This window comes from Sinocyclocheilus rhinocerous, unplaced genomic scaffold, assembly GCF_001515625.1.
Source record: "Sinocyclocheilus rhinocerous isolate Xijiao unplaced genomic scaffold, SAMN03320098_v1.1 scaffold3446, whole genome shotgun sequence".
In the NCBI taxonomy this organism is placed as follows: Eukaryota; Metazoa; Chordata; class Actinopteri; order Cypriniformes; family Cyprinidae; genus Sinocyclocheilus; species Sinocyclocheilus rhinocerous.
The window spans coordinates 462,848-481,713 of NW_015666156.1; the positions used below are offsets into that span (position 1 = coordinate 462,848).

At 39.0% G+C, this 18,866-nt stretch overlaps 2 protein-coding genes across 2 annotated transcripts in view; both read right to left on the reverse strand.

The window, feature by feature from the left end:
- Window positions 1-909: 909 nt before the first annotated feature.
- On the reverse strand, window positions 910-11,426 carry LOC107731712 (stimulator of interferon genes protein-like). Its single transcript, XM_016542857.1, has 6 exons — window positions 11,200-11,426; window positions 10,766-10,940; window positions 9,804-9,912; window positions 3,080-3,303; window positions 1,368-1,554; window positions 910-1,199 (listed from the first exon to the last, which is right to left on the reverse strand). The coding sequence occupies exons 1-6, from the start codon at window positions 11,424-11,426 to the stop codon at window positions 910-912; spliced, it is 1,212 nt and encodes a 403-aa protein (XP_016398343.1).
- A 5,367-nt stretch (window positions 11,427-16,793) lies between these two features.
- Window positions 16,794-18,866, reverse strand: part of LOC107731730 (serine/threonine-protein phosphatase 2B catalytic subunit alpha isoform-like) — a 33,397-nt gene continuing 31,324 nt past the window's right edge. The window contains exon 14 of the mRNA XM_016542891.1: window positions 16,794-18,578. Coding sequence (XP_016398377.1) covers window positions 18,400-18,578 — 179 coding nt within the window. The 3' untranslated portion in view covers window positions 16,794-18,399. The remainder of the gene's footprint in view (window positions 18,579-18,866) is intronic.

The window sequence follows — 18,866 nt, forward strand, 5'->3', positions numbered from 1 at the left end:
CTAGTTTATTACTTCATAAAAAAATTATGCTCAGCTAAATTGCACAGCTTCAGAATAAGCACTTTATAAATTATAATTTCAAGTTAGCTATATCAACTGGATACGATATTTGATCTGTGGATAAATGTTAGATTAAAACATGTTAGTCATGGACAAGTAGTGTAGTGATTCATCTGAAATTATTTCCAGTGTTATGAATCACCTCCATCATCATGACTTGTTTCAACTAGTTTCTCTCATTCATTGTAACTGTTCTGCCGCAGGACATGGAAAGTAACACAGTCAGCCAGAGGAGAGCTGTTTCACTGGAAGAAGCAAGGAATTTTTTCAACAGCATTTATTAAGTTATTAGTAGCCTGACACTACTACATTTATTAGTAGTTCTTCAGTAAGGAAAAAACCTACACAGGAATATATAAATATGAAGACATTCATTTTAAGGTTACCTTTTTATAGGCAAAAATAAATGTTATTTCTTGTAAAATCGTGTTAGAGCAACAGGAAGTCTTTTCAGAACATCTTTATGTAAAAGTCTTATGTGTTTTTTAGGTGTTAGTAAGGCAGTATCTTTCAACAAAGATATACTGTATGTGTCTCTGATGATTGCATAAAAAACCCTATATAATATCAAAATGTGTAAATAAATGATGCTACATTTAATACATGTGCACATTTATTTGTGGCACAGGTGTCCAAATTAATTTTGAGGTCATTGTAAGGTGTTCAGGCAGGGTTATTGTCATTAACTAAAATTAAAACCAAAAACATTATAATTGCTTGAAATAAGCATTAACTGAAATAAAATAAAATATAACACAGAGAGAAAATAAGGGTGGTTATGAGCAGCTGATTTAATGGATTTTTATTATTACAACAAATTCTATTAAATAATTCAAAGAACTCATGAACTCAATCCCATCTCCTTGCATTAGGTTGGTTAAAATGATCAGTGGTCTCCACTGGTTCAGATCTTAAAGATTGTGGTTGGCTGAACATGAGGGTGGGGTTGCTGCTCACTGGGTCTTCTGGGAAATTGGCACGCAGTGCACCATTAATATTCCCAATCGGACCCTCTTCTGGAACAGGATGGACTTCATTCGGTGGCTCTTGGATGGGATCCATGTAAATCTCTCCATCCTGCTGTTTCAGGTGCTGGATGATCTCTCTGGAGAGGTAATGAGGGTCACCTGTGTGCTCATCTGAAAAACAGTTGTATGAAATCAGCATTATGGACACTGAGAGGAACCACTGTAGGAATTATATCCAGATATGATTTTAAAGTCTATTTCAAACTCTAAAAGACTGCACTTTGATCATTTCAGGGACAAGACTTAAAAGCCTTTCATTAATTTGAATGAAATTCTGACCGTTGAGCAGGACGAGCCGGTAACGGTTCCGGCACTCTAGAGAACTTTCCAGAATTTGGCTGAGGGTTCTGTAGAACAACAGGACCTGCTGTTTTCGTTCTCTTTCTCCAAACCCTGCACTGCTCTCATGGGACATCTGATACAGTGTCAGCAATGGTGTGGCAAATTCCAGAACACAGCTAAATGCCTAGGAACAGGAACACAAAGAGAAGGTAAGACCGTGGATTTATTTTCAGTGCCACTACAGTTTTTTTTGCCACAAGGAGATGCTGTTTTGACAGCTAAATGTTTGTGTTGCTGCATCCCAGTTTGCATATTATCCATCCTACTATCCCTGCTATTTCAATGCACTTGAACAACAGTATGCCAGTGGTGCCTGGATGGTATAGTATTTCTGGTTGATTGTATAAGTATGTTTCTGTACTCACCAGGGTTATTACAGTTAACCAAAACCATAAAAAACATTTTTGTTAAAAAAAGGATATATATATATATATATATATATATATAATTTAGCTAGTTGCCAATGCAACTTTTCATTAACTTGAATAATAAATAACAATGAACAAAAACTAGGAATGTTTAAAAAAAAATAAAAAAACAAAAACAAAATGAGTATAACTTTAACTACAATTCGAGAGAAAACAAAAAATATCTCATTCAAAATAATCTAATTCAAAATATTATAATGATGCTAAAATAACACTGAAACTCACTAATATAACAAAAATGGCTAAATACTCTTGCTTTGGACATTTTCAGTTGGTGAAGAATACAAGATCAAAGCTGCCACAGTTGTCTTTCAATTTGTAAACATAAACGTTAAGTAATAATATATTTTAATGCAATTCATTTATTTTAAGGCAATTTATGTTATCTGGGAGCAATTTATATTTGTCTTAATGTAGCTTTTAGGCATAAACATTTAGATGGTTTTGAAGAAAAAGTGAAGCATTAATTCAGTTATGTGTGTGCTAGTGATTGGCGTTTTGTGAAGCTTCGAAACCTTTGTGGATCATTTGTTGATTCAGAGCGAGTATCAAACTGCCGTGATTTCAGTAAACGAGGCTTTGTTACACCATAACTGTACCGAAACGTTTGAAAATTTCAGTGGTTTGCTGCTAGGGTGTGATTCTGTGAGCCAATGAATCAGTGTCTATGCCTGATCTCAGATCTGTTTGATAAGACATTTTTAAAGACACATTTGTATAATAAAAAGGAGTTGTAGTTTATAGTCTACTAGCCTGAATAACCAAGCTTTCCATAAAACAAACAAAACAAGCTCTACAGTTTAATAAAATAACACTAATTGTGTAGACAGTTTTAATGGTATTAGATGTTTTTGGATTTAATAGATAACACTTTCAATTAAACATTTGCAATTGGTTTGTAAAAGGTGATTTTATGCATGTTTTCATTGCATTTACACCATTCTGACCAGCAGGAATCACCAGCATGTGGCGTTTCATTCCTTTCCACATACTTAAAAGTATGTACTTTCTCAACACCAGAGAAATTCAGACTAGAAGCATGTGAATTAGTAGGCAACACATCTATCTCTGAATCAAAGGATAGACTCATGCTAGTTTAAATGCTAGCTCTGTATTATCATATCTTTGCAATGTTTTTTTTTTTTTTTGGAAAACGTTCTTGATCATTTCCAGTATCAAAGGATTTCAATTACCAGCAATGCAGTACCAGCATTAGCCCACCTCATTGTTCTGGGTGATCTTGTAGACACTGTTCTTGTAGCTGCGTTTCCGCACCCCTGCTGTGTCACGCTCCAGTTCTGGAAGGTTTTCGTGGAAGACTACATTAGTGTCCTCCTCTTCAGGTTTGGATGGAACTTTTGCGTTGAGGGGTAGAAGTATATGTAAACGTGGAGAGCTCAGTTTCCCCCTGGTGGAGGAATACTGGCTGACCTTGTTCTGTAAATCTGCAGGTGAAAGAACATAAAAGCAAAAATAGAAAGTGAGCAGAAGCTTTCACATGATCAGGTGGTTTTACAGCTCAGGGTCATCATTTAATCACACATTTGAAACATGACTTCCTTTCTTCTGCAAAACATGCAATGAGAAATTATGATGATTGTGCACACTGCACACGTCCATATGAAAGCATAAAATGATCATGGACTACCATGCTCCAAAAACCACCATAAAATTATAATATTTCTATGTATCTTTCTGCTTTAGGGGGTGTTCAAATGATACTGTTTTCGAATAAAGACAGAAAAGTTTTTTTATGCATTTTAGCCATTTATTTACACAACAATGGCAGTTTGGGGGGCCTGAAAACACAAACTTTTGAAAACAAGTTTCAAAGTGCAAGTTTTTCAAAATACTGTTATTGAACTACAACGCAAATTTGTGAAAACGATAACGTCATGCACATGCGTATTACGTGTTCAGTCTATAGACATGCGCAAGTACTTGACAACCATAATACAGCATTTTTAGTTTTTTTGCAGGTCTGTGCGGAAGGGGATCATTTTGACAATGCTGTCGTCTGTATGTGAAAGCTTTTAGTTAATTTTTGTCATGAAAACATTTCCTTAGTTTGCTTTCAAACAGTCTCTCCCATTGCGTTGACATGCTTATGGGGAAACTCCTGTTTACTCTGATAATGCAGACTGATTTGTTCACATTCGTGTAGCTGCACGAACCAATGGCGCTTCAACATGCCAAAAGGGGAGGAGCCAACCTCTATGTAAGTCGGCTCTGAGCGCCATTTCGTCAGAATTTTTCTCCTTCAGCGACAAAGATCATCTCCTTGCTGATTCTGCTAGCAAAAAGCTGAAGAAGGAAGAAGGAAGAAGCTCAGCTCAGCCTGCTACTCACCAGCCGTAGAAGGAGCCCCCGGCAGCGGAAGGAGCAAGAAGCCTTCCCCTGCAGCCATCTGGCACATCTAAGAACAAATTTCGGAGCAAATTTCCGGCGATGTTGCTGCAAATGTCACACCGCGAGTGTGGCTCGTGGGCATAGTGAGTGTGTCGCCTGTCTGGGCAGCGCCCAAGCAGAAGCTGCACTCAATGAGATGGAATGCTCTCACTGCGAGAGCATGAGTCTCGCCCCTTAATGAAGGAGGTCCACCCCACTCTGCTCTCCCATTTCTTCTCTCCCCTTTCAGTTCTACTTTCTGAGTATGAATTATCATATGCAGTAAAAACAACAACACTCAAGCACTGTAAAAGGTTTTGTTCAACTGACTGGTTTCTCTCCTGTATGATTTCAAGTCTCTTCAGACCTTAGAACTGTACATGAATTATGAGCTTCTAGAACTTCTGACCTCCTAACTGAACTCCTTTTCACAAATTGAACATAGAAATAAAAACAGTATAAATAACAAAAAATAAAAAAAATTTCTTAGTCGTATTAAGTGCGAACAATAAGTGCTCTCTCTATATTCAAAATGCAAATAGAGACCAATTTTTCAAGCATGATGCAGAGCTATAGACAACTACACAACCTATTATAGCCTACATACTAATAACAGCCTAGATATGTTATGTAGCCTAATTTGCGCGCATCAGGGAGTCGCTCTCAAAACGCGGGGTGTTAAAATCGCTTTTGAATGCATGTGCGCGCTTTACTTTCGGTTTCGATTTAACGATCACGCAGACTCTCTGCGGTGCTGAGCGTGCATTCTACAATACAAGACATTAATTTTGTCAGACGCTCTGCAACAAATCCTTCTTTGATGTTTCTTATGGGCCAATGAGGGTCTTTTTTGTTCGCGTTGAAGAAAATTAAAAATAATTTAAAAAATAGTCCGGCCAATCCGAGGCCCCTGCACACGTGGGGCCCCTAGGCTGCAGCCTAGGCAAGCCTGTGCGTTAATCTGCGCCTGGGCATATGTTAATCCCTCTACTTCCACCGCTCTCACTGTTGATGGTGCTGAAGAAAGAGGTTAAAGTAAGCTCCACCCTCTGGAAGAGGCGGTCGCTGTACATCTGTGCCCTCCATTGGCCCTGGGGTTGAAAGCCCATGCATTGCATCCAACTAAGCCCTGCAGAACTACCTAAGCCCTAGCAAACAGGGCTTATTCAGTGGCTAGCCAGGCTGGATCAGTGCTTTACACGATCGCGGTGCTTCAAGTTTTCCAGGCCAAACTTCTTTGCACCATGGATGAGTCCGGTCAGAGTTCTGATGCCTTTAGAGAGCTGCACACAGCGACTGACCTGGCTCTGCGTGCTACTAAGGCCACTGCGCAGGCGATTAGCAAGGCCATGGCCAATTTGGTGGTGCTGGAGTGCCACCTTTGGCTGTATTTGATAGAGCTCATGGATGCTGACAAGGTCACCTTCCTAGACTCGCCAGTCTCTCCTAAGGGAATGTTTGGCACTGCCGTGGATGGGTTTGCCAAGCGGTTAACAGTGGCACAGAAGTCATTGCAGGCAATGCGTCACTTCCTGCCGAAACGCTCCAGTGCAGTGGCTGCTTCAAGTCGCCAGAAGGCTTCATCCACTCAGCAGCCTGCCAAACCAGGGCCGCTTCAGCCCCAGCCTAAACCTGAGCCTGGGCTTTAGCAGTGCCAAGGTCCCTGCCCCAGAGTGACGTTGGACCCTGAGCCTCAGAAGGAAGAAGAGAAGGTCAGTTCTCGCCGAGGCCGGAACTCCCTTCAAGAAAGTTTGCGCTTACTCTCCATCCCTCCACTTAATACCAAGCGATGGAAGCTCCATTCAAGCTTGGCCCGTCCTTCTTATTCATTGTGTGCCCAAGCAAACTACCACTGTGATAGCGGACCCACATACTCAAAAGAGCATTTATCCCCTCCTCATTACCACGAATGTCAGTTTCTCGCCCCCGTGCAGCAAATTACCATTTGAAAAACTAAAATCACTTGCCATCCGGCTTCAGGCTTGGAAAGTTATCCCAGATGTGTCAAGCTGGGTTCTAAAAACCATAAAACAAGGTTACTCACTTCAGTTCGCTCGCAGGCCAACTCGCTTCGGAGTTATTATTCAGACTTCGGTGCGGGACAACAATGCTCAAGTTCTCCGGTCCGAAGTACAAACACTGCTTGCAAAAGTAGCCACGGAAATGGTTCCTCTAGTGAACAGCGAGTCAGGTTTTTACAGCCCTTACTTCCTCGTTCCCAAGAAAGATGGTGGGCTCAGACCCATTCTCGATCTCAGGCATCTGACCCGCTTGCTTATGAGACGGCCATTCAAGATGTTAACTTTGAAAAAGATCTCTACATGAGGACAGACCTGTGTCCAGTTACACATCAACTGCCTCGAGATGATGGCGGTTTTTCTGGCCCTAAAAACCTTCCTGCCGGCCTTAAGGGGGCACCACACCCTGGTCCATTCGGACAACATGACAGTGGTAGCCTTTATCAATCACCAAGGCGGTCTCAGGTCACGCTTCCTTCACAGGTTGGTTCAACGCCTCCTTTTATGGGCACAGGGCAAACTGTTCTCACTAAGAGCAGTTCATGTGCCGGGCAGACTGAACAAGAGGGCATACATGCTGTCCAGGGACAATGTATGGAGACTCCAGGAGAATGGAGACTACATCCCTAAATGGTTCAAATGATTTGGTCTGTCTTCGGGAGGGCAGAGGTGGACCTCTTTGCCCCAGAAGACAACTTTCACTGCCCAATCTACTTTTTGAGACAGCGAGATGCCCTGACCCACGATTGGCCAGCGCTTGCCTGTACACCTTACCCCCGGTTTCCCTGATTCCTCACGTCATCAGACGGGTCCAGGAAGTCAGATGCTCAGTCCTTCTGGTGGCCCCACTCTGGAGGAATCAGATGTGGTTCCCCAAGTTGATATCAGCAGCCCCTTGGCCAATACCACTGAAGGAGGACCTTCTCTCGCAAACAAAGGGCATGATTTGGCATCCCCGGCCAGAGCTGTGGAACCTTCATGTTTGCAGCTCCCCGCGAGTGTAACTAATACAATTTTGTAGGCTAGAACTCTGTCTACAAGATCTCTTTATGCCCTTAAATGGTCAGTCAATGAGGACCCATCTTCTTGTGAAGTGTCCCACATGCTAACCTTTCTACAAGAGCTGCTGGATAAGGGGCGCACCCCTTCCACAGTTAAAGTGTATGTGGCAGCCATCGCAGTGAATCATTCTCTCGTGGCTGTCCAGTCAGTTGGCAGAAACAACTTAGTCGTTAAGTTTTTGAGGGGAGCTCTGAGATTGAATCCACCTCGCCCTCATACTGTGCCGACTTGGCACATACTACAGTCCTCAGGGCCTATGGGGCCCTCCCTTTGAGCCGCTCCAGTCGGCCGACTTGTGGCCTCTGTCGCTTAAGACCACCCTCCTTTTGGCTTTAGCGTCAGTCAAGTGAGTGGGTGACCTGCAAGAACTGTCAGTCAGCGCTTACTATCTTTAGTTGGGGCCTAATGACTGTAGAGTCGTCCTCAAACCGAGACACGGCTATGTGCCGAAAGTGCTCTCCACTCTGTTTAGAGCACACGTCATCATCCTTCTAGCACTCCCCAATCCAGATGGTGAGCAGTTTCCCCATAAGCATGTCAATGCAACGCTCGTTTCCTTATCTCAGGGAACCGAGGTTACGTTAGTAACCTTAGCGTTCTCATTTATGCACTTTCTGCAAAAATCTCCCTTGATTTTACACAAAAAAGAAATCATACAGATTTAGAACAACACAATGGCTGTTAGGCTAAACTATTCCTTAGTTTTGGATAGCTTTTATCCAAAGACTTATATTGACTTATATTGCATTCAAGGTATACATTTCATTAGTTCATTCTCTGGGAAATTAACCCATGACCTTGGCATAGCTAGCACCATGCTCTATTGTTTGAGCTACAGAAATAGACCTTAGTCAGTTTTGACGCCATATTGAATTTAACGTGACTGAAAATGAGGCTGTGAGGGATAGGCTTACAGTCTTTTTAATGGTACACACTGTGCAAAGGTCCTAGATCACGTAATTTTCACAACTTACAATTTTCAAAACTGTTTTATGGAGTTTTTGTCTACTGAAAGTTTTTAGAACAATCATTTAACAATGTTGTTAAACAACAGTACAATACATTGAACTTACTGTACGTCTATCCCTCACAGCCTTGTTTCCATTCCTGTCAAAAATTAAATATGGCGCTACCATGAGTAAAGTCTATGCATTTACATTTATTCATTTAGCAGACGGTTTTATCCAAAACGACTTACAACTGAGAAATACAACAAGCAATTCACAGGAAGTGCTCATAATACAGAGTTTTAGACATTGTTCAGATTAGTACAAGTACTAGACGGGGGGGATTAAGGAAAGAGAAAGCAAAGAGAAAGAAAAGAAGTAGGAGGGTGCTGAGCCTTTGGCTGTTTTATATGCAAGCATCAATGTCTTGAACTTAATGCGAGCCACAACCGGTAGCCAGTGCAGGGAGATAAAGAGAGGTGTTATGTGGGCCCTTTTGGGCTCATTGAAGATCAGTCGTGCTGCTGCATTCTGAATTGATTGTGCATGATGGAAGTCCAGCCAGAAGAGCATTGCAGTAGTCCAGCCTAGAAATGACAAGGGCCTGCCCTGGACAAAAAGTTGTGCAGCATGCTCCGTTAAGAACTGATCTTTCTGATGTTGTGCAATGCAAACCTGCAAGATCGAGCGGTTTTTGCAATGTGGTCTTTGAAAGTCAGCTGATCATGAATGATTACACCAAGATTTCTGACCGAACTTGGTGGGGTAATTTTTGAAAGTGAAAGTTTGAAAGCAATATGGCTGCGGCACCCGGGGAGCAGTTGGGGGTTCGGTGCCTTGCTCAAGGGTTTCACCTCAGTCATGGTATTGAGGGTGGAAGAGTGTGCTGTACATTCACTCCCTCCACCTACACCCTGCCGGACCTGAGACTCAAACCTGAAGTCCAACTCTCTATCCATTAGGGCACGACTGCCACAACAAATGACGAATGACGTGTGGCTCTGCATTTAACCCACCCAAGTGCACACACACAGTAGTGAACACACACATACCGTGAACACACACCCAGAGCAGTAGGTAGCCATATTGCTGTGGTGCCCGGGGAGCAGTTGGGGGTTCTGTGCCTTACTCAAGAGTCTCACCTTAGTCGTGGTATTGAGGGTGGAAGAGAGCACTGATTGGTTATTCGTTCCTTCCACCTACAATCCCTGCCGGACCTGAGACTCAAACCTGCAACCTTCGGGTTACAAATCCAACTCTCTAACCATTAGGCCACGACTGCCGATGATCCTAGCTGGTCTATCCAGCTAACTACTACATGACAGCTTCGTATTATTCTGTGGGATCTCACAAGAATAATTTTATCTTTACTTTTAATTATTTGCTGGCTTTTTAATGAATGTAAGTTACAGTTATGACATGAATAATAAATCCAACTATTTAGTTAGCAGCCTTTGAGTAAACCGTGTGTCATTACTGCCCCCTAGAGGCCTCGACGAGTATCACAATGTAGAGGGCTAACGAATGTACCTGGAAGGACAAATTTGAGGTAGCCGATATAGAAAGACCAGGCCAAACCATGTGCCACATTCATCTTCTTCATTTCACAGATTTCTGAGATCTCAACTGGACAAGGGCCCTGCAAACATATACAAATATACAAATACTTTTTATTTTACTTGTTTCATTTATTTGTATTGTTTTGTCAGTTGTTTTACTTTTATTTTTGATCGTCCACAGCTATGTTGCAGTACAAACACATAGTTGTTTGTAAGAAATTATAACTGAAATTGAGTGAGATGTTTGTGGAGATAAATGTGTGACTGGAATGCAAATTTTAGCTTCCACAGTCATTCTGAAGATAAGAACAAGTAATGAACCAAGCTGTGGAGGATGATATTGTGTAATATTGAATATTAAGACCAATTTATAAATCTAAAAAATGAGATGTGGTTTTAGTTGGAACCCTGAGCTGAAGAGAAAGACTGCAATCAGAAATCCACAGGGGTATTCTGAACATCCCTGAGCTATTTAATATCAGAATCAATATAAAAAAACAGGTGTCCTGATGAATCACACCAGTCTCTGTGAAAGCGGAAGTGAAATAGCTGAAATTATACAGCACATTTAAGTTGATCGTGATATAATGCATACAGTGAACTTTGAATTTGAACTATGATTTTTTGTAAGTGACCACCCTGTGTTAAATGAGTGCTGGTTGTGTTTTATGTTTCCTATGTAGCATGTCTTTTACCTTCCAAACTATTTGAGTGTGACTATCTGATATTTTTGAAGATCCTCTAATTGCACACTCAGTATAGACTCAGCCGTGTAGACCACTTGGAAATCATTGCAAATTTAAGTTGTTGTGCAACATTGCAGACTGTTCCTTTAGCATGTAACTGAACCAGTTGAACAAGTAAGTACTGAATATTGTTCACATAATCTTTTGATTTAGACATTGTGTTCTCCTGCCATGTGATTAATCTTACCAGAACCCCCAAGCATTTGAGTAGCAGGTAAACTGCGCACATGAGGGCCATGGCACTCCACTGCTCTTCAGAGAAACTCCACTGCAACTTTAGCATCAGGAATATTGCACACATTCCTAAAATGACATGCCCTCTAAAGCAAGCCTGAACGATCTCATTTATTCTGCCATGATACCTGGAAAAGAGCATATAATAAAATGAAATAATACATTTTTTAATACTTTCATCCAACACTCTTTATTGGCATCTATGGTTTCATGAAGAACCTTTAATATCCATAGTTTTCCATTCCACAAAATAGTGGAAAAAGGTTCTTTAGATTTTCTAAATATTCTTCACACTAAAAAAAGTAAAAAAAATAAATAAAATTATTACATTCTGCAACTAAATTGCATAATGCAAGGACATACGAAGTATATAATTTCTTTTCTAACCTTTGCTTTGAATGGAAGAGCCACTCCTCTGCAAACAAGCACATACTGTGAATAAACCTTTCTACTGTGATGCAAAAAGCGATCATTCCAGTTCTCTCAATGAACTTGTCAGAGTCCAGCAGCCAAGCAAACAGCAGAGTAAGAAGCCCCAGTCCACCCGTACACACCACCGGCAGCCTGCTGCGTGCTCTGGGGACCAGACTGTCCTCTCCCATCACACCTGACATCTGAACACATCACATTCACAGTGTAGACATCAGCCACTTATTGATTCAACAGATTCAACTACACTCTTAAAAATAAAGGTGCTTCACGATGCCATAGAAGAACCTTTTTGTCTAAATGGTTCCATAAAGAACCTTTAACATCGGAAGAACCTTTCTGTTTGACAAAAGGTTCTTTGTGGCGAAAGAAGGTTCTTCAGATTACAAAAAGGTAAGAAAGAGATGGTTCTTTAAAGAACCTTTGACTGAATGGTTCTTTGTGGAACCAAAAATGGTTCTTCTATGGCATCGCTTGAAGAACCTTTTGAAGCACCTTTATTTTTAAGAGTGTAGTGTACTGGTGTCATGCCTTCATTATTTTTATATATATATATATATACAGAATAGTGCACAGCATAAATGAGTACACCACCTCTCAATAAATACAAAAGATGTATTTTCTTAACGACCACTAATACAATTCATGGAAAGATGGCAAAATTGAAATCTATTAAACATATACTTAATAAAAACAGAGAAATGTATGTCAATCAAATCTGCAAAATAATAAATTAGCCAATTTTTTAATGAAGGACTGCAGAAATGAGTACACCTTAGATTTAATTCAACAAATGTATAGTATTCTAGTATTTAGTATGTCCTCCATAATTTTAAGTACTGCTCTGACCCTTCTTGGCACTGAGTGTACAAGTTCATGACAAATTGTCACATCTGTCCTGTTTAACTCCTGGAGGACGACCTCCTTAAATGCCCTGGTCAACTCGTCTCTACAGAATCCCCCACAGGTGCTCAAGAGTGTTAGGATTGGGTGAAATACATGTCCACTGAAGGATTTTCACCTTGGAAAAATACATATCGTAAAATACATATTATTTATTGTGCTTTGGCTACAGTAGGTAGTTCCATTGTGGGCAACAACCATTCATGTCACTTCTACAGGCTGCATCTTGAGATAAACAGTCACTCTTTTTGTAGCTTTTGCCAGCTCTGAGACACATGCTTGGTATTTCTCTTGCTCTTTTTCTAGCAAAAAAATCACTCGTCACTAAACAAAAGCTTAAAGTGAAGGCCTGATTATTTCAAGGGCCTTGTCACAAGTCCACTGTTTTTGAATTTCTGCTACTTTTGCTACATTTTCACACTTAAAACTATGAATTGGTATTCCTCTTGTACCACTGTCCTCTTTTTTGCAACACAACATTTTATCACTTTGATAAGAAAATCTTATTTTCCTGAATAATTTAGCTCGAGAGCTTGAGATGAAATATGAGACAAATAAGAATTTTAATATTTTCATTTATGGTTAATATTTTAACATGATTATTATTTATTCAGGACATCTAAAATGAAATTAGCCTTAGCAAGACAGTTGGCCGTTTTATTCCAAAAATGTTCAAAATGTTATTTCTAAAATGTTATTTGCTTTAAATACAATACAGAATTTGAGATGTGGAGGAAATGTTCATGGTTTTATAAAAATGACATGCATAACAGAATTTCCCTGTGATGCATTATAGAAACATTAAACTCTAGTTAGAGTGTGAAAAGTGTTTTAAGAGAATTGATTTTCTTCAATATGACTGTCCATAGTTAAACACCTATCTACATCTAAATCTATTTCTATTGTACTTTTACACTTCTAAATTCCAGAGAAATTCTACTTTTAATTTTATTTCTGAATTGGTTCTTGTTTTGGACTATTTTTATATTTTCTCAACACGGTGTTGTATTACAGCTGTGCAGATTGCATCATATACATTACCTAGGTTTACGGGAACTACAAGTTTTACAATAATGAATGCCACTCACTCAGCTTTGTCACTGTCGTCTCTAAAGCTTCATTTGGATATACAGACTTAATTTAGAGGAGCTCGTTTGCATTTAACCCAGATTTGAGAGATAGAGAACTATACAGACACTGTACAGACAATGCAAAACCACAAGTGAGGGGAAAAACTGCTGCAGCTGTGCGACAGATTCTCAGCACCTGCTGCTTTATTTCGATACGCAACTGTAATACCCACAGAAATCTAACCCTGACACATACAAGACAGCCTAAAGATTAAAAATATATATATTTTAAATATTTTTCTTTTATCTGTCGCCCCTTTACAGAAAGTTTGTCATGCCACCATTGACCAGAGGGGACGTTCAGATAATAAACTGAGTTAAATGCAATATTAAAAAAGTAAATAAAACTGTTTTGGTAAGTTTAAACATATACAGTGGTCCCAAAAATATTTGGTCTCTTAAGCCATATGTATGAATGCCAATGGATCAGATAAAATGTTTTAAAAGTAGGCTTGTGCTATCCTATTACTCCTTTTACCTATTACCTGCTTGCTTTTATATTTTTATATGTGCTTTTGATATTTTGCCCTCTAATACAATTACTGTACATTCAAAATTATAAGAAGGTTGGTTCTAAGAAATTATAATACATGTTCAAGCTTACCTTAGCTTTGATTGTGACCGGTTTGATTTTTATTCTCCCTCTTCCGTGCAATCTTCTGATCCCTCTCTCACACTCTTTGACTTTATTGGTTGGTTTTGTCTTCGCTTTCATAACACGCCTTATTTCTTTGTCTGCCCACATCCACTTTCACTTTCAGTGATGGAAATATATATAAAATCATTCTCCAAACAGGCTTGGAGTTCTGTGTAGGTCCCCAATAGTGTTTAATGCACTCTAAAAATAATCATAAAACATATACACAAATATATGTTGCATTCAAAAATAAATTTGAGTATAAAACAGTATAAACTATTTTACATATTAAGAGTCCTTATTTATAGGGAATTACAGTGGGGTCCATAAGTCTAAGACCACATAGTAAAATCTGGGACTCAAACCTGAAAATGTTGATTTTGAACTGAAAAAGCAATGATTTGCACTTTAGGTCACTAATCAAATAAATAATTCATGATACTGATAATGTGAACTGTACAGATGGTCAGAAGTCCTTCCAGTGAGCACATATGCAGCTCCAGATTGTTCAGTGACTCTTTCTGCAGGTTACATAGGCTACACCAATATGTGGCGTCAGGTCTTAATGAATCAGTTGAGTGAATGACTCCTTCATAATGATTCATTTAGGCAAGAAATAAGCAACTAGCCTAATAAGTGGTCGTGAATCATTCATTCAGCAGATTCGTTCGAAAACACTACTGGTTCATTCAAGAACCAAACAAGCAACTATTCTATAATAAGTGAGTCTTGAATCATTCATTCAACTGATTCGTTCCAAAAAGATGATTCCTCCAGGAATGAAAATGACTGTCCTGAGTCACTGAATCGTATTATTCAATCGATTTGTTCTAAAACGAAACAATGAATGAAAGTGTGTTTTGTATGTTGCAGTGGTTCTGCTGACTTTGTTTTGAACTATTTTCGTTTGAGTATGCCTGCTTTACTTTCATGTCTATTTTATGATCTCTTTTGAGTGTGGCAGGTGAAGGTTGTTACACGTCGCAGAGGCTTTTATATTTTAAACACAAGTGCAAATATACGAGCAGTGTTGGGCTCGTTACTCCAAAAATGTAATTTATTACTCGTTACTAGTTACTCCTCTCAAAAGTAATATTATTACTTTACGATTGCTATCTGGACACAGTAATTAGTTACACTACTAGTTACACTACTTTTCCTTCACACCCCACAGAAGTTGTAATTGTGTATCTTCCCCATAACATTCTTCTAAAATGTTACTAACAATATATTTCTGCCTCATCATTTGACCAAATTCTACATTGGATCGCAGTCAGAAGTTTTACTAACACTCAATGGTGATTGATAGTGACTTTTAAGTAAAAGTTGTATTAATTGTCACGTGTAGCTTGAAGCTAATTGTAGCTATAATTTCTCTGTTACCCAAATATGATTATATTTCCAATAAGTATTTTATCAAAAGAAATCACACAAGTTCATAAGATTTTTAATTATAGTAATATAATTTATATCGGGATCAGATCGAGGGATGTGGGTGAGCAAGCCATGTAATACCAGAGTAAATTAATGCCACAACTTACACATCTATGTTCAGATCAGCTTTTCTCCTGACAAAATCAGTGTAATGGCAATATTTCCATCCCCTGAATGTAAGCTTTTCCATATTCCAAGCTTTCCTGATGCACTGGTGACTTCTTGTGCCTGTGCGAGTCGTGAAAATTAAAAATACATCTAGGAATTATTGGATTGTTGGATTTCAAATCACTAGGGGTTGAGGCATCAAAAGTAACTAACTAGCTCTTTTATGGATGGTAACTGTAATATTATTACTGAAATCTTATTAGTAATTAGTTACACTACTAGTTACTGCAAAAAGTAATATTATTACAGTAACTAGTTACTGCCCAACACTGTATACGAGTAAAATAAGTCACATTGACTTTTAATTTACTATGCATTCGTTGTTCCGTTTATTTGTATTAATAACCATTTGTTTGTGTTTGTACAATAAGTACTTTGTTCATGAAATATCATTCTAAATTGCCATCTGTCGATCACAGTCTCGTATGTGATGCTAGAACATGAATATTAACCTCTCTTGCTTTCAGCAACATGTTGGGAAGATAAAAGCGAGAAGTTAGGTTACCTGTAAAACATCACAAGCTCTTCAGGCTCCTCATTGATCAACACATATGGACTTCTGAAAACCACTGCAGTTGAGAGACATTTCTTGTAATCAGAAAGTAATTTAACTGCTAATGAAAATTAACAAATAGAGATACTGTGGCTTGTCTGTTCATGTATCGCTTTTAAGGTGATCATATTAAACCTGTCAAGAACATGTCCAGGTCATACACTACTGTTCAAAATTGTATTTATTTTTTCAAATAAATACTGTTCTTTTAAACTTTATATTCATCAAAGAGTACATATTCCAATATTGACGATAACAATAAATATTTCTTGAGCAGCAAATCAGCATATTAGAATGATTTCTGAAGGATCATGTGACACTGAAGACTGGAGTAATGATGCTGAAAATGTAACTTTGCATCATAGGAATAAATTACATTTAAAATTATATCTAAAAATAAAAAAAGTTATTTTAAATTGTAATATTTCACAGTATTACTGTTTTTGACTGTTTGATCAAATAAATGCAGCCTTGGTGAACATAAAAATCTTTCAAACATAATCTTTCAAAAACAAATCTTACAGACCTCTGTACGCTTATGTGATTTATATATATATATGCAATGTGACCTGGTCATATCTTCATGATTTTCACCCACTAATGCAGCATATGTTGAACATTTTTTGCTTTCTGGAGGCGATGCTGATGTCCATGCTGATTTATAGTTTACTGTTTGTGAGACCTGTGACACACTGGCCATGCGAACTGAATAAATCAGAAAAATCAAAAAGGTTCATGCATATTTTATTCAAGAGTAAAAAAAGAGATTTGTCCCATAGGGCATGCTCACACTGTCCGTACTGTAGGTCAGGAAATCATGATGCTCAGAATGAAGCTCCAGAGAAAAATACAAGATATAGCTAGAATCACAAATAACTCATGAACTTTTTCAATATTCATAAAGTAAAGCACAATGAGCAACCAAAACAAGGATGAGGCAAAGTGGAATAAACCAGTAGAACTCTTAATAATAATCATAATAATCATAAGTAACCAGAATATTGTTTAGAATAATGATCAGAATATACTTCTCCTTAAAAATGTGAGACACGTTAAGGTGTGTCCATATTCGATTTACATTTGAAATAACCATGCAGTCATGCTTTGGCAGCCTGGATGTCTTTTCACAGAATTATATGTTCCTTCACACTACTGGATAACTTTTGTACATCGAAAAAGAAACGCAAGAGGTTTAACACCTCATCGGAGCTTAATTAACTGTACAGCAATGTAAACAAACAAACAAAAACCAACAACAAACAAACAAACAATAAATAAATAAATGGCTTGAATACAAAATAAAATAACATGGAAATAAGCAATAGCAAAACGTTCCTTAAAAATATGCGCCATTTATATACAAAATAAACTCCCATGAATTATGCGTGGCTGGAAATCCGTTCGGTCTAGTGCGCCAACACAGGACAAGGACCTGTTTGAAACCACCCATAACAACCCGATGCAATCCCTCAGATCAATCAAATCCTCTCCCTGTTTCTCACACATATTCGCACAAATACGCACACACGCAGCTGACTGAACCCCCCCCCGCTCTGCTCCGGAGCACCAGAGGAGGTGGGAAAGCCATAGCCTGCCATAGCAACCGCGCAGCACGACGTGACAACGGTGGATTTACACAACACAGCGAGCACACAGCATGAGGGGCGTTACGGCCACTCCAAACCTCACTGTTATTTGTGGATTAATCCTGACAACCTGTGTGAAATTATTCTGTGTAATATTAGTTATTCCATAGATATAGTGATTACTAGTAGCAAAACATAGAACTGCAAGAGAAGTGTGAAAGTAAACGGTTATAAGCTTCTTGCACACGTACCAATGCAAACGTACACTCTGACGCTTTTGAATAAATAGAGCGTCAGCCTTGTTTTATGTTTCACAGCAGGCCAAGAAAAAAAAAGTAAGCGTTTGTGAAAACCTACTTATCATCATCATCATCATCATATATTAATTATATATCACATGTCGCCCACAGACACGCACGCAAAGTGCAAACACGCATAAATAAACATATCTTCGGACAAAGGAACAGGAAATGCACTCTGTGTTCATATTTCCATTACATAGCCCCATATCCATAAAACTACATATCCCATCATGCAACTCTCACGCATGATCTCCTTTGCGTGGCCCCTCTCATGTTTGTTGTTGAGGCCGTTGAACGTCAAGCAGGGAGTTCTGTCTAAATATATCACATAATCCATCTGCTACATAGACAGTAGCAGTGAAAATGAGGGGAGTGGGGAGAATTGCATTATGGGAGGAGAAGCAGGGGCGAGCGAGGAACTGGAGGAGGAGGAGGAGGAGATGAATCACTGGATATTGCTGTTGTCGTCCGTGCCGTTGGATTCGGCCATGTTCATCTTGCCCATTGACAGCCCCACGCTGTTGACCACGTCTCGGCGAGGCGGCATTCGCTCGTTTATGCGGTCCAGACCCTTCGCCTCCTCGAAACTGTTGATCTTATGCTGTGGAGAAAAGCCACGGATGGCTACGAGAAAAAAGGAGAGAGAAAAGAAGAGCAGTCACCAATTGCGCACGGGCAAAATCTAAACCAGACAAACAGACATAACACAAGTGACCACATACTGTTAGATGAGAGTGTATTATTCTACAAATTTGATACAAACACAGAGTGTATACAATATCAAGAGATACACACATACATATGTCTGGGTCATATTTAACGTCAAAATCATATATATCTTCTTTTTTTTTTCCCCCCTTTGTGAATTTTTGTTCCTCCCAATATTATTACTGTAATGTGAAAAAACTTACA

Excerpts from the sequence above, each read along its gene's own strand:
- LOC107731712 (XM_016542857.1), bottom strand. The coding sequence starts at position 11,426 with ATGTCAGGTGTGATGGGAGAGGACAGTCTGGTCCCCAGAGCACGCAGC. Across the intron at positions 3,304-9,803 it reads CCTCAAATTTGTCCTTCCAG|ATTTACAGAACAAGGTCAGC; the intron begins GTACATTCGTTA and ends TTTCACCTGCAG. Across the intron at positions 1,200-1,367 it reads CCGGCTCGTCCTGCTCAACG|ATGAGCACACAGGTGACCCT; the intron begins GTCAGAATTTCA and ends ACTGTTTTTCAG.